Below are 16,441 nucleotides of genomic sequence, written 5' to 3'. Positions count from 1 at the left end.
GGTTGCGTTGGAATGAGATAGGTTCTATAGACTAGTTCTTTCTCCATGCTTCAGACTTGTTCTTATAATTTTCTGATTGTTAATTGACTACTGTAATTCCCTCTATGCTGGTCTTCCCCTGCATTCCTTAAAGCGTCTTCAAATCATCCATTCGACAGCTGTTAAAATCATTCATTGTGCACACCGTTTCAATCATGTCACACCACTTCACTTTGAACACTGGTTGCCTGTCTCTTTTCCACATCTGCTCCTTATGCTAGTTTTCAAAGGGCACCTTCCGTCTGCACCTGCTTACACGCAACAGCGCCTGATTCCTTACTCCCCATTCCGTCTCCTGTGTTCCACTTCTGACAACCTGTTGCGTGTCTCCTCATCACCCACCGCCCTTCACCTTACAATCTCCTGTGACACCACCTTCAGCTATCTTGGCCTGAAACTTTGGAACTCTCTTCCCCCCTGCCTTCTGGTCCACCCTTTCCCTTCTCTCATTTAAAGTCCTTCTTAAGACTCACCTTTTTTTTTTTCCCCTGGCTTTTGAATCCTCCCCCTCCAAGGGTCTCCCTTGGCCTCTCCTATTCTGACTAGTATCCTCATCTGCATTGTACTATGGCATTTTTTTTGTCTTTGTAAACCGCTTAGTTGCCTGTTTGGATCTATTTTGCAGTATATCAAGCCCAAATAAAGAAATACCCCCCCCCCCCCCACCACCACCACCACCACCACCACCGTTTTCAAAGCTGCACAGCATTCTTATGTTCAAAGTGTGAAAGTTGAAGTCTTGTCATTTTGAGCTTCCAAGGAAAACTAGATTTGATTACTACTACTACTACTACTACTACTATTTAGCATTTCTATAGCGCTACAAGGCGTACGCAGCGCTGCACAAACATAGAAGAAAGACAGTCCCTGCTCAAAGAGCTTACAATCTAATAGACAAAAAATAAATAAAGTAATCAAATCAATTAATGTGAACGGGAAGGAAGAGAGGAGGGTAGGTGGAGGCGAGTGGTTACAAGTGGTTACGAGTCAAAAGCAATGTTAAAGAGGTGGGCTTTCAGTCTAGATTTAAAGGTGGCCAAGGATGGGGCAAGACGTAGGGGCTCAGGAAGTTTATTCCAGGCGCAGGGTGCAGCGAGACAGAAGGCGCGAAGTCTGGAGTTGGCAGTAGTGGAGAAGGGAACAGATAAGAAGGATTTATCCATGGAGTGGAGTGCACGGGAAGGGGTGTAGGGAAGGACGAGTGTGGAGAGATACTGGGGAGCAGCAGAGTGAATACATTTGATCTCCTCCAATCAGGGGCATAGCCATGGGTGGGCCGGGTGAGCCCACTTGGCAGCACTGTCATAGGGGGAATAAGCTGGACTGCACAGCTACGGAGGCTCCTGCAGTCCTGCATCTCCTTCCCTTCGTCCCATAATAATTGTCTCTTGTCAAGGGATTGCTGGCAGTAGCAGCAATTCCCACATGCTACCTGCAGCTAACCTGGAAGCCTCCCCTCTGCAATGTCATGCCCAGGCAAAATCAGAAAGTTGCTTCGAGTTTGGGCAGGACACAGCAGAGGAGAGGCTTCTGGATTAGCCACAGGCAGCATTGTGAAGGTAGATTTGGTGGGGGGAGGAGGGTTCAGACTGAGGATCTGGCAGAGAAATGTATGGACAAAGGGAGGGAGGATGTGAAAATACAGGAAGAATTGTTGGACATGGGGTGCAGGGGAAGGAAGGCAAGAGATACTGCATTTTGGGGAGGGAAGGGAGTGAGTTCATTGTTGGATATGGGGGGGGGGGGGGAACAGAAGGAGAGGTGCTGCATGGGATGTGGGGGAAGAGAAAGGGAGAATTGGTAGACATGGGATGAAGTGAAAGGGAGAGATTCTGCACAGAGGGGAGAGAGATATTTAGAGGAGCCAGAAGGGGTTGATAGTGAGAAGAAGGAAAGCAGGGTAAAAGAAATCAGTTTGTAGTCCAGGGCAGTGATTATAGGGTAGGCAGTTGGTTGTTAGCGGTGCTGCTGCTGATTGAGTGAAGATTTAGTTATGTTTGTTGTGGTTTGATTGATACATTATGTATGCCATTGTATTATTCAGTACCTTGAGCCATCTGATGTTGGATGGGGAAGCAATTAATAAGCATGTGAAAGGACGAAAAGGGTAGGTTTACAGATAGAGGGCTGTGTTTACAAAGACGTGCTAGCGTTTTTAGCGCACACTAACTGTGTAGATGTTTACTAACACTAGCGTGCCTTTATAAACAGGGCCCATACTGGCCTGAAAAATATTGTTTTACCAGGTGTAATGTCTTCAAATGGGTTCCTTTTGCACATACTATGATGATAGTAATGACCTTTTTGAGTTCATAGGATCTAAGATATATAGGTAAGCTATCAAGGTGTGTTTGGAAATTGCTGTTAATCAAGACTGTGGCACCCAGCTTGACAGGGAAAATTGATGTATCTCTCTGTCACATTTTCTTGGTCTCTGAGGATAGTCTCTCCCTCGCCGGTAAATTGACAATAAATCACTTGACACTGACACTTCTACTATCAATGCTGTTCTTGTGTTTTTCTACTTTACCACTGTGTCAGGTTTTATTATTTCAAGCTCTCATTGGTTGGAATGAGAACTCCCTGGTGACTGCAATTTCTTCATTTCCACAATTTCTCTCAGGGTCATAATCCTAGTTCTTTTCCAGTGCAATATTGTTAAAAATTTTACAAAGTTTCCAGTGGATGAAACATGCCACTTTATTCTGTTTTTCTGTATAGACATTTTCTCTTATCAGAACGTCACTGCCAGCTGTGAGATGAGTAATTGTCTCCAGTTTTTCTTACACAATCTACATATGCTGTTTTACGCATTTTTCTATGATTGCTGGAAACCATCTTGTCTGTAATCCAGTGTCCCAGGCTGCAACTATCATTCTCTCATCCTTAAGTTTCAGTTCACCTCTCATACATGTGTGTTGTACAGGAGTGTACCTTGTTCCATACAGAGACATAAAAGATGAGAACAATTTTCCCAAGCACTGATTATTTCACCTTAAAAAAATCCCAATGTATTCTTCTTAAACTTTTATTGCACATATAGAACCAAAATATAATATGGTTAGTATTTGCGTTACATGATCTCAAATCGTCACAAAGAGAACCTATTATGTCTTGTGATAATAAAAAGAAATTGAAGCAAATCTGAAATATGTGTGTGCTTGAATGGATATTTTGTCCCATTGCATAAACCCTCATATTTAGGTCAGTGGAAGCCCCATAGGCGCCCGGTATAAGAGGCTTGGGGAGGCTAAGCCTCCCCAGCCACAGCAGGATGGGTCAGCTGTTTCTCATTCTCTGATGGGCGTTTTTCCTGAGGTCCGCTCACTTGCAAAATCTTTTACCTGAAGTTGTGATTTTCCTCTCTCCCCTGCCCAAGTTGTCCTTGCGAACTGGAAGTGAAAGCAACACGGCAATGCTCACTGAGGCAGGCATGCTTTGCTGAAGTTGCTTAAAAGAATACAACCAGTGCTATATACGTCTTTGGTGTGGGAAGAACTTCTCATTCGGGGTGAGCTTGAAGTGAACAACATTCGAATTAAAGAGAACAGGTTTGGAGGGAGGTGTGCAAGTGAGACTGGGGAGAAATAAAAAATAGTGTAATTGTTAAAATCTTTAAATGGTTCAAAGTTTTTGGTTTTTTTCTGAGCATGTACACCGAGAGGAGGGCATGACTGCAATGATGTGTGCATAATTATCAGGTAACCTGGGATAGCTACTGCTAAAAGCCAATTCATTGGCTGATGGTTCAAACAGTAGGTTCAAAGAGGAAGTTTAGTGTTGAAGAGCTGGTAAGTGAAAATCTGATTGCTTTTTTGTGTGTTTGTTTTTATATAAAATATTCTGCTTGGATAGGAAGAGTTTGTGATATGTGAAAATACATTTTGCTTTAATGAAATTGCTAAACTTTAGAGTCAGAGACTTATCAATGAGGGATACATTCAGTGCTTTTTTGTGCCAGTACAGCACAAAAATGTCATAACAAAACTCTGTAAGCCACATTGAGCCTGCAAATAGGTGGGAAAATGTGGGATACAAATGCAATAAAATAAATATCTGGTCATTAATAAAAGGAGCTCATTGTGAACACTATCCACCCTAAAAGGGTGTTTTGTGGCTCTACATGAGAATTGTGATATTATGATCCCTTGTTTCATATTGTTGACGGTCTGCATTTTCCGTATGGGTGGACTATTGGTGTATTAAGGTCTGCTCAGTGTAATATAGGTACAGTAAGGTTCTGAGTGTGTTTTTGCAGAAAGTTGTGCATAGTGTTTTGTAGTTGAGTGATTGTGGTTAGAATATGCTTTGAGCAACCACTTTATTCTTTGACATATGATACATATCTAATATCTAAATTTAATAAAAGGTATTAATTGTGACTTTTATTTTTACTTATTTTTTTTCTGTGTTGTCAGACAATTATGGATGTAAGCTCCGCCCCTGGCCACACCCCTAACCCCACCCCCTTTAGCCTCCCCAAACAGTTCGGCCACCGACCGCCTATGGGAAGCCCACAGTTTTTTTTTTTTCACTGAATGTTGCTTGGCATAGATTAGTACTCCTATGCTCGGATTTTAACATAGTATTTTGACTTCCTCCTGCACTTCAATTTTCAAGGTGTACAAGCCAGGTGCTATACAGGGCCTAAGACTCAGGCACAGTTGCCGAATCACGGCTGTGTTGAGTCCCTTTGGCATACTCTGCTTTGGTTGCTACTAATAAAGGGAGTCTTTTACTAAACATTAGCTTTTAAAAATGATGGTGATGCTGAATTCATGAACTCAGTACAAATTATACTGCCCTCCTCCAAAGCAAAAAGAAAAAAAACAACAACAGTGGGCTGTGAGTATAACTGACCAGATCATGATTAAAAATGGTGAGGGGGCACATTTTAGCGCCCCTCCCCTTTCGACCCCCCCCCCCTTCTCCCCGCTGCCGCCATCGGATACCTGTGCTGGTGGGGGTCCCCAAACCTGCCAGCACGTTGAACGTGCAGGACGACTCACGGAGAAACAGATTCCTAGGCTTTCACATCTGCTGCAGCAACGTGCCGGCCTGGAGACCAGCTGAGGAGGACTTCGGCTGGCGGGGGTACCCGACAGCGGCGGCAGGCAAAGAGGGTTGGCGGCGGCGGGAAGGGGGGGTCGAAAGGGTCAGTGGTGGCGGGGGGCCAGGGCAAAGCCCCTGTGGCCCCACGTAGCTACGCCCCTGTCTTGTGGATGTCTTCAATTAAGTCTCCATCCAATTCTTCTGATTGTGAAGGTGACCTGTATGTTACACCAGTGTAAATATATTTTCCTTTTCCTCTTGCCAATTTAACCCACAGCTCTTCTTTCTTACCCCATACGTCCTGCAGTTCTGTCGCTTTAATAGTATTCTTAACATATAATGCCACTCCTCCACCCTTTTTCCTACCCTGTCCTTCCTGAATAGAATATAGCCAGGTATAACCGGTGACTGCCACTAAATCCAAGTCAGCTTCTAACATTGCAGCCTGTAGATCTGGACATTTGTATCCTATACTAGGGGCACTGGCATACAAGGCTCTCCAGGTGTTACTTTTCCCCCCACTTTCTGTAAGGGTATTTGATGCCTCACCTTCTTGAGGGTTATTAGTGACTATGGGGCTTGGAATTGGGTATTTCTGGTTTGTTGCAGAGTATTGTGCAGCATGAATTGGTTGTGCAGTTATACTGAGGCAGCCTGAACAGAGAAATCATATTAATTTGTTAATTCTGTTTAAGTTTGGTTCAGTCCTGGAAAGTGGTAGAATGCCATCTGGTTTTAATTACTCAAAAGTCTAGCTTTTGCTAGACTAGAGGTTAGAAAGGTCAGAGAGAAATGAAACTTTCTTTGTCCCTTTTTGAGTGATGGATTGTTAATGCTAGTTCAAAGGCATACTGCAGTTTTAAAAGATTAGGCTGAATGCTGTTTAGAAGAAGATAGTTTAGATTTAGATATTCTTGATAATTTAGATTTTGTCTTATAAGGAATTCTGATTTCTGCTTATTTTAAAATATGTTTTATTCTGTTTAATAAGTTCTATTTCTCTATGTAAAATATCTTTTCAATTCAGTGTCTGACTTTCAAGTGAGATTTGTCTGCAGTTTAAGAGGTCATCATCTGGTTTGAATTATCCACAGTCCTAGCTAGTTCTGTGTATGAAGCTATTAGGTGAAAGAGGTCAGGAAAAGTCAATTCTCTTCCTTGATGGATTATAGCTAAGTGTAGGACTGGCCCCTTGGCCCCTTAATGAACCCAGCTCAAGTTATGAAGTTAGCTGGGAATCTGAGAATTTAATAATAATAAAATGCAGGAGATAGGTGCCACATTGTCTAGTTTGAGAGGCCCCAGGTCATAGGTCAGTTTAGGAAATATCTCAAACCTATGTAACTGATATTTTTGAGTAAATGTGTAGAGATAATTAGTTCAAGACAGGGTAATCAATCTATTCTTTACCATCTGGTGAGAAAGGGGGGCTAGAGAGGTGTAGGACCCTATATAACTGAGAGCAGAAGCAGCTTACGTTAGAAGAAGAGAAGGAGCTGAGACGAGAGAGGACAGACAGGAGACACAGGATCCAGAGAGCTGAGAAAGAGAAGAAGAGACCTAGTGCTGATGTCCTACTTTGTTTGCTGGCAAATAAAGAAGACTTCTCTCTCATTCTGGTGTGTGGTGTTTGACTCCTGAAGTACCACAGATTCTGCTAACAATAGTGGTAATTCCTGCAACAATACCATATGTGCATCTTTTTGCTGCTAGAATAGTCCCATCACAGCAGAAAACTAAAGGGTATGCAGTTTTTCTCTCTTCCCCTCCCCTGGCTGTCAGCTCCTACATATTGTAATGAGTGAGGTCAGTTGTTATTTTAAGTAGGGACAGTCTGTATTTCAGAGGCCTCAGGAGGAAATCTATAACTGAAGATTGCAGCACACCCTGGTCTGCTGTTTGATTAGGCACTACATTTGATTTAGTTAAATCAATACCTTCTATTCTGACCTGAAAGGCACAGTATGACTGCTTCTTCATCTCGGAAAACATTGAACAGCAGCACAACCAATAAAAGGACAAATAATATCAACTATAGAAATTCTCTTGAGGTGCTAACTATTTTTATTTTCTGTTTTACTGCTGTTAACTGCTTTCACTATTTTGTTTTTCCTTCCTGCTTTGTGTTTTGCATGTTGGGGGTGGGGGAGGGGACACATGCAGGCTTATTTTCGAAAGAGAAGGACGCCCATCTTTTGACACAAATCGCAAAACGGGCGTCCTTCTCACAGGGTCACCCAAATCAGTATAATGGAAAGCTGATTTTGGGCGTCCCCAACTGCTTTCCATCGTGGGGACGACCAAAGTTCCCGGGGGCGTGTCGGAGGCGTAGCAAAGGCGGGACTTGGGCTTGCCTAACACATGGGCATCCTCGACCCATAATGGGAAAAAAAAGGGCGTGCCTGACGAACACTTGGACGACTTTACCTGGTCCTGTTTTTTTTTTACGACCAAGCCACAAAAAGGTGCACGAACTGACCAGGTGACCACCGGAGGGAATCGGGGATGACCTCTCCTTACTCCCCCAGTGGTCACTAACCCCCTCCCACCTTAAAAAATTTTTTAATATGTTTTGCCAGCCTCAAATATCATACCCAGCTCCATGACAGCAGTATGCAGGTCCCTGGAGCAGTTTTATTGGGTGCAGTGCATTTCAGGCAGGCGGACCCAGGCCCATCCCCCCCCCTACCTGTTACACTTGTGGTGGTAAATATGAGCCCTTCAAAACCTACCAGAAACCCACTGTTCCCACATCTAGGTGCCCCCCTTCACCCATAAGGGCTATGGTAATGGTGTACAGTTGTGGGGAGTGGGTTTTGGGGGGCTCAGCACACAAGGTAAGGGAGCTATGTACCTGGGAGCTTTTTCTGAAGTCCACTGCAGTGCCCCCTAGAGTGCCCGGTTGGTGTCCTGGCATGTCAGGGAGACCAGTGCACTACGAATGCTGGCTCCTCCCACAACCAAAGGGCTTGCATTTGGTCGTTTCTGAGATGGGCGTCCTTAGTTTCCATTATCGCCAAGTAGTAGCCATTGGAAAGTTGGGATTTCACCCAAATTTCACCCAAATTTCGCCAAAAATCAGAAACAACCAAGTCTAAGGACGACCATCTCTAAGGACGACCTAAATGTTAAGATTTGGGTGTCCCCGACAGTATTATTGAAACGAAAGAAGGACGCCCATGTTGTATCAACAATACGAGCTTCCCCGCTCCTTCGCTGGGACATCCTGCGAGGACGTCCTCAGGAAAACTTGGGCGCCCCTTTCAATTTTGCCCCTCATGGTGTTCTGAGCTCAGCATTTGATTATTGATTTTTATTTAGTTGCCATACTGCCTAATTTGAGTAAGTCTAAACGGTGTGTAATACATTAAAACAATTTCAAAGGTAGAAAAGAACTCCATTAAAACAGGAAAGATACAACACATCCTATAAAATAAGGAGCTAGAGTATTAAGGTAATGATGTCCACATATGACTTTCATCCTCAACATTATCCACTGCGAAACTAAAAAAACTATTAAAAGCAAGGGACAACAAATCGTTTTTTAGGTTAGATCTAAATTTTTCGTAAGATAACACTCAGTGTGCCAAAGGTAAATTGTTCCAATAAAATGAAGCTAATAAAAGAAAACACAGTGCCGGATGGATTCCCAACACCCTTGAAATGGGGGAAGGTAATCATTCAATGATCGTTGAATGATCAAAGAATACAAGCTGGAACATAAGGGATGGTAATGGTGGCTAAATAGTTGGGAAGGCCTGTAGGAAGAGCAAATGTTGATGTCAGTATTTTAAATTGAATGTGTGTAGCAACAGGAAGTCAATGTAGTTGACAAAGCAAGGGGTAAACATAATCTCGATGCTTTGCATTACAAAGTAAGGGACCCTTTTACCAAGCTGCGGGAGAAGGGGCCCTGCGCTGGCTGTTTTTCCCTCGCACCGTGGCCCTTTCTACTGCAGTAGGTAAAATAGCTCCCAACACACATGGCCATGTGGTAAGAGAACCCATTGAGGTGGCGATAAGGGCTCCCGTGCTAACCCGGCAGTAACCGGGCAGCGCACAGTTATGCCCAATTACTGCCGGGTTACCGCTGCACAAGCCATTGTCATCAATATGGTTCGGGTATGATTGTATTGGGGTAACTGGTTTGGAAGCCTGCAGGGTGTTTTTGGTGGGTGGGAGCAAATTGTTAATTAACACACTGTTTAGCGGGGATGGAGAGGCTGGGTTTTGGAAGGGGTGATGTGGATGTTGAATCGGAATCTAGGACCTTGAGTTGATTACTCCATTGAGGGTGGGAGGGGATGTCCTAAAGCATAGGAGCCAGCTCTGTGGTTGCTGAGCACCCCTAATATTGGACAGACTCCTTCATTGTGTTCAGGAAGGGGTAATTTATATTGTGTTTGGCATTCCCAGTCTTTTTGAAATGTTTGCATCTGTGCCCTAAAGTACTGTTTATGCAGTGAGTGTGAACTTACAAAAATGGAGATGCATTGCGAAGGTTTCGTTGGGTGTGTTGGGATGTCACCACTTTGTGATGCAATCATTTGTGACATCACAGTGCTTCATGAAGGATTACTGACAATATGTACCCAGCCCTTGGAGGCAATTCTACAGGGTGCCCCATTTTAGGCAGCCCAATGCAGAAATGGGTGTACCTAAGCGTGCCATGCAACATGCATAGTAACATAGTAGATGACGGCAGAGAAAGACCTGTATGGTCCATCCAGTCTGCCCAACAAAATAAACTCGTTTATGCTACTTTATATGTATACCTGGCCTTGATTTGTATCTATATGTCAACACAGAGCTAGTAGAGTATCACACTGTTAACCAAACGCATCAACTCAAACTGATCTCTACTTATTGGTTCATGAAGTGGTGATGTCTCATCAAAAGGAGGAAAAGCCTCAAAAAATGATAAGGCACTCCTTTGTCGATCAGTTAATCAACCTTAGGGAGCCCCATTCATTCATCACAGGCTGAAAAACCTCCCGTTATTCATTACTATAAAGTAACTCATTCATGTATGGTTGCACTTAATTCAACTTTATCCAGACTTCTAATAATGGGAAAGAAACTTATCTCTGCAGCTACTCAGTCTCTTCTCGCTGCCCACGGCCAACTTTGGCCAAGGTTTCAACTCCTGCTTCAGGGTCCTTGGCGTCCACCGACTGATATTTGTTACTGCTTAATCCTTTCTCATTCGTCTAGGAGTACCTTATCATTTTTTGAGGCTTTTCCTCCTTTTGATGAGACATCACCACTTCATGAACCAATAAGTAGAGATCAGTTTGAGTTGATGCGCTTGATTTGTATCTGCCATTTTCAGTGCACAGACTGTAGAAGTCTGCCCAGCACTAGCCCCGCCTCCCAACCACCAGTGCTGCCACCCAATCTCTGCTAAGCTTCTGAGTATCCATTTCTTCTGAACAGGATTCCTTTATGTTTATCCCATGCATAACTTATAGAATTGTATAAGTTATCCCCTAGATTCTATATAAGGCACAATGAGTAGCGCACGGCCAATTTATGCACACCACCACTCAATTGGGTAATGAGCCAATTAGTGATGATAATTGGCCAATAACAACAAATTACTATCACTAGTTGGCAATAGTTGGAATTTATGCGCTCTTCATGTTAGGCGTATTAAAAAAAGAGGCACGCATATATTCCAACGCATGTAGCTGAAAGGGGGGCGCAGCCATGGGAGGAGCGCGGGTCTGTTGGTGGTGTCAACCACCTTTATACATGTTGTTATAGAATTCTGGGGAACGTGCCTACATTTAGGCACTGGCATTTACACCAGGTTTTCAGTGGTGTAAACGTAGGCGCATTCTCCCGGCCTATGCGCTGTTCTTACTGTAGACGTGGTTTATAGAATAGTGCTACACGCTTTATTCCAATGCACCTACATTTTGGATGCAATATACAAAATCTGGCCCTATATTCGTAAGTTGGAGGCATGCCCATGCCCTCCAAACATGTTTGCCCCCTGGAAGTTATGCTCTATAGCACTACTTTCTCTTTCAGAGAGCAGTGTATAGTGCATGTACACATGTAAATGCCAGTTATCTTACCACGTATGTGCATAGCATGTGTAACTGCACACTCCCACTTATAGAACTGTCCTTCATAGGTCTGGAATGAAATAAAATGCATGATCCGTGAGGCCCAGTGTGCTGATGTACTTTAAGCCTCCCATGTATGAATCTAGCATTCATACTGTTAGTTGCTCATCATATTTCCAGACAATTTTGCTTAAAAGTATTGTTTTGACAACTTTTTTTTATATATATTTTCTCCCATTAGTGTGCACAGTAGAAGGGAAAGCACCCCACATGTCAGTGGTCTAGGATGGCCAGTGAAGGCTCCAACATCCCAAGTCCTGTGGTGCGTCAGATTGACAAGCAGTTCTTGATCTGTAGCATATGTCTGGACCGTTACAAGAACCCCAAAGTACTTCCCTGTCTGCACACGTTCTGCGAGAGGTGAGCTTTGTTCTTTTTGGCATTTCAAGGAGCTGTTCTTTTCTTAAGGCTTGCCATCTGTTCCCAATTCTGCAGTTTCCTGTAACTAGAGAAAAGTATTCATCTGTCATTCAAAATGGTTACTAAAAAAAACACTGTTGTGTAGTTTCAGTTCTGTCAATTAATTTATTCCAATGGAATTATTCATTTTGCCACACGTCCACTTTCGGCAAAAAAAAAAAAGGCCTTTTTTGCATATGCACTGAAAAATGGACCTGCGCGCGTCCAATACATGCGTCTACACCAGCGCAGGCCACTTTTTGGCGCACCTTAGTAAAAGGACCCCAGAGAGATTTGATGGCTGTGGTATTTTTTATATTTAATTTTTCTCTTCTACTTTCACCTCATATCCTTGTTCCTATCTAGTATTTAGGATTCTCCATTATTATGATAATGTTAGCTCTCTTTCATTCCCTGCATCCATATACTGTAAATCAGAATAAAAGAAGAAATATATGTGTATCTTTGCAGCTCTGTCCAGAACCTTGTACATTATGTTTAAACAGGTCACCATCGTGTCAATACTGGAATAAAGTTTGCCTAATAAAGGGTCCCTTTTACTAAGCAGCGTATGCGTCTACGTGCGCCCAATTCGCGCCAAAATGGAGTTACCCCCTGACTACTGTGTGGCTATTGCAGTAATTTCATTTTTGGCACGCATCTGATACATGCATCTGAAAAATATTTTTTTATTTTTGGGTGTGCATAACGGATGCGTGGCATTTGGCGCACAAAGGTCATTACTGCCCGGTTACCACGTGAGGCTTTACCACTAGGTCAATGGCTAGCGGTAAGCTCTCAGAACCAAAATGGACGTGTGGTAATTTTCATTTTACCACACATCCATTTTTGACAAAAATTTTAAAAAGGCCTTTTTTACAGTCACGCTAAAATGGGCGCGCATCCAAAACCCATGCCTACACTACTGCAAGCCATTTTTCAGCATGCCTTTGTAAAAGGACCCCATAGTTCTTTGATTATTTTTTAATGTTCTGTTAGGTAATAAATGCTGGCTGGACCTCCTGTTGTGGTATATACTGGATGTCCTGTTCTTTTTTTTTCTCTGACAGGTGCTTACAGAATTACATCCCTGCTCATAGTTTAACACTGTCCTGTCCAGTGTGTCGTCAGACTTCTATTCTGCCCGAGAAGGGGGTTTCTGCACTCCAGAACAACTTCTTTATCACTAACCTGATGGATGTACTACAGCGAAGTCCAGACAACGGCATCGAGGAGGCCTCCATCCTGGAGACTGTGACCGCTGTCGCTTCTGGGAAGCCACTCTCCTGCCCCAACCATGATGGAAATGTAAGAACTAGGCAGATGGGTTTTATTTATTCATTTTGAAAGATTGCTTTTGGTCAGTCACATGAAGTCAGGGAGGCAATGCGATTATGGTTTCTAAACCTGTCCTGGTGATGTCACAGCAAGTTGTTTTTTCGGGATATCCAAAATAACTGGAGATTCGGCACATGAATATCTATCTCATGCATTGTCATTGTGCAGAACATATTTGGGAAATACTGGACTACAGAGCATAAAACAGAGAAAAAAATGAGGACAAGATACAGCATTGCTAAATGCCAGTAAAGCATAGGTGCCCGATATAAGAGACTTGGGGAGGCTCCCCAGCCACAAGCCCCAAGCATCTCTCTCTCTCTCTCTCTCTCATCCCCCCACCCCCCAAATGCAGCCAGTGGCGTAGCTAGATGGGGCGCAGGGGGAGCGGTCGCTCCCCTAAACACCTGTTTTGAGAAAATGGCGCCTATGTGCCTTGTGGCAATAAATATTTTTTCTGCTCCCTCCCTCCCGAGTCCTCTTCTGCCCTTCTCTCCCGTCTCGTCCGCGTGGTCACTTTTTACTTTCCTGAAGCCTTCTCCGTCTCCTTCCTGTTCAGCACCGGTGATTCACAGTCAGCCTTCTGCCAGCGTCGGGGCCCCTCTCTCCTCAGGCGCGTCCCACCTCTGCGGAAAACAGGAAGTTGCAATAGAGTAGGCGGGACGCGCCTGAGGAGAGAGAGGCCCCGACGCTGGCAGAAGGCTGACTGTGAATCGAGTCGCCGGTGCTGCGTAGGAGGGAGACGGAGAAGGCTTCAGGGATGTAAAAAGCGACCACGCGGACGGGACAGGAGAGACTGGCAGAAGAAAGGGTGAAGCTAATTTTGGTAATCTGTTTCCACTCCCTCCCCCCCCCCCCCCCGCGCAGCCGTTGTTGACATTCAAAGCAAGCAAACTTACAATCTGCTGCATACACGTTGTCGTGAGACTGCTGGACTGGAGGAGGGGAAAACACTAGACCCGGGAGGGGAGACACTGGAATGGGGAGGGGGCAAGAAAAGAGGAGAGACACTGGATCTGAAGGCATGGGTTTGGGGGCGAGGGGGCATTGCCCCCCCAAATGCAGGATTGGCGCAGCGCAACACAGCAGGCAGCTCTTGGATGGGCCCTCCTTCCTGCCCTCAGGTCCCCAACTGACAGACCTCCTCTCTGTTCCATCCCCCCCCCCCCCACCACGTTTAACCCTTTTACTTTTAGTCGCAGCGACGACAGTGACGAAGGCAACACAGTGAGCTTGCCTCCAGCTTCTCCCTTCCCTCACACAGTGTCCTGCTCTTACGGAGACAGGAAATACATCATTGCAGAAGGTGGGACACTGTGTGAGGGGAGGGAGAAGCCTGGAGGCGAGCCTGCTGTGTTGTTTTCTTCACTGCCGTCGCTGCGACTGAAAGTAAAAGGGTTAAACACGCGGGGGGGGGGAGGAAGGAACGGAGAGGAGGGCTGTCAGGGAGCTGAGGGAGGGAGAATCACTGAACATGGATGGGAGGGGAGGGCAGGGGGAGAGAAGAGATCGCTGGAGAGGAGGGGAGAGAGGAGAATTGCTGGCCATGGATGGATGGAGGGGAGGGTAGGGAAGAGAAGGGGAGGGCAGGGGGAGAGAAAAGATCGCTGGAGAGGAGGGGAGGGCAGGGGAGAGAGAAGAATTGCTGGACATGGATGGATGAATGGGGTTAGGGGAGAGAGGAAATTTGCTGGATATGGGTGGATGGAGGAGAGGGCAGGGGAGAATGGAGAGTTCCTGAACATGGATGGAGGAGAGGGCAGGGGAGAGAGGAGAATTGCTGGACATGGATGGATGGAGGGGGCAGGGAAGGGACAGGAAATTTGCTGGATATGGATGGATGGAGGAGAAGGCAGGGGAGATTGGAGAGTTGCTGGACATGAATGGATGGGAGGGGAGGGCAGGGAAGAGAGAGGAAATTTGCTGGATATGGATGAATGGAGAGTTGCTGGACATGGATGGATGGAGGGGAGGGCAGGGGAGAGAGGAGAATTGCTGGACATGGATGGAGGGAGCAAGGAAGAGAGAGGAAATTTGCTGAATATGGATGGATGGAGGAGAGGGCAGGGGAGAATGGAGAGTTGGACATGGATGGATGGTGGGGAGGGAAGTCAGGAAGGAGATGCACATGGATGGAGGGGAGGGAAGAGAGGAGAAATGCTGGACATGGATGGAATGGAGAGCAGGGAAGAGAGGAGAAATGTTGGACAAGGATGGAGGGAAGGAAAGACAAAGGAAGGAGATGCACACGGATGGCGTGCAGGGGAGAGAGAGGAGAAATGCTGGACATGGATGGAGGGGAGGGAAGGCAGAGGAAGTACATGCACATGGATGGAGGGGAGGGGAGTGGGGAGAAATGCTGGATATGGATGGAGGGAAAATTGCTGAATTTAAGGGCTGGATTGTAACACTTTGAGGGCAGATGTTGAAACTGGAGAAAGGATAGGGACAGGGCTACAGATGGTAGACAGGACGCATAAGGGGACGGAAGAATGGTGGACATGGTGAGAGAAAAAATATCAAATGGAAAGAAGACACTGCATAAAACAGAAGACACTGGGACCAAAGCTAATAGAAAAACTAAATGCTCAGACAGCAAAAGGTAGAAAACATTTTTATTCAGAATTTATTAATTGAAATATGTCAGCTTTTGGAAATGTGCATCTGTGATATTTTGCATGTAAGTTTCAATTTTTCTAGTATTGCTGCATGCTGAGTGACTTCTTGAGGTAACTTTCCAGTTCAGTATTTTGCCTTCATATCTGTTGTGTCATGTGTTTTTCATGTGTGATCAAGATGCAGTATTCTGCTAGCGTGTAGTATTTGCAGCCCTTTTTGTTTTGTTTTTTTTTGTTTCACTAGGTTGTGTACTGGTGTTTTAGAGCCCGGTGTAATTATAGTGCTGCCTTTCCACGCATAAGGTTGTAGCTCGTCCTGTCCTTGGAATTAGTGCTGTTATAGTTTAGTAAGGTTATGAGTGTGTTTTTGCACAAGTTTGTGTATAGTGTTTTGCAGTGGAGAGATTGTGTGTTGGCCTTACTGAGGTGGCACCAAAACATCAGAAAGGGTGTAGAGCCTAAATCATGACACACTACCTCTTGAAGGATCTACATATGGTTGTTAATAAAAGGAACTCATTGTGAACACTATCCACCCTAAAAGGGTGTTTTGTGGCTCTACATGAGAATTGTGATATTATCAGGGCTTTTTTTGAGGGTACTTCGGGGTACTGAGTACCGGCACCTTTTCCATTGTCTGCTAAAATTGACCCATGGTCCCCAAGTTTTAATGAAAGAGCTCAGGCTCTACACATAAATTCTGCCTTGTCATAGATTCTGTGACTGATTGCAAGGGGCCTGGCTATTGTGGGGTGGGTCTCTCATTGATTACCCCACCCCTGAAGGGTGACTTCCCAATTGAATACTGGCACCTTTTTCACTGGAAAAAATGCACTGGATATTATGATCCCTTGTTTCATA

The 16,441-nt window shown here is 44.8% G+C and overlaps 1 protein-coding gene across 1 annotated transcript in view; it reads left to right on the top strand.

The window, feature by feature from the left end:
* TRIM2 (tripartite motif containing 2) overlaps positions 1 to 16,441 on the top strand; it is a 248,119-nt gene that overhangs the window by 118,015 nt on the left and 113,663 nt on the right. The window contains exons 2-3 of the mRNA XM_030191628.1: positions 11,407 to 11,585; positions 12,695 to 12,932. Of these exons, the coding sequence (XP_030047488.1) occupies positions 11,452 to 11,585; positions 12,695 to 12,932 (372 nt within the window). The 5' untranslated portion in view covers positions 11,407 to 11,451. The remainder of the gene's footprint in view (positions 1 to 11,406; positions 11,586 to 12,694; positions 12,933 to 16,441) is intronic.

Source organism: Microcaecilia unicolor, chromosome 2 (assembly GCF_901765095.1).
Source record: "Microcaecilia unicolor chromosome 2, aMicUni1.1, whole genome shotgun sequence".
Lineage (NCBI taxonomy): Eukaryota > Metazoa > Chordata > Amphibia > Gymnophiona > Siphonopidae > Microcaecilia > Microcaecilia unicolor.
This window is presented reverse-complemented; position numbering and strand designations above follow the sequence as displayed.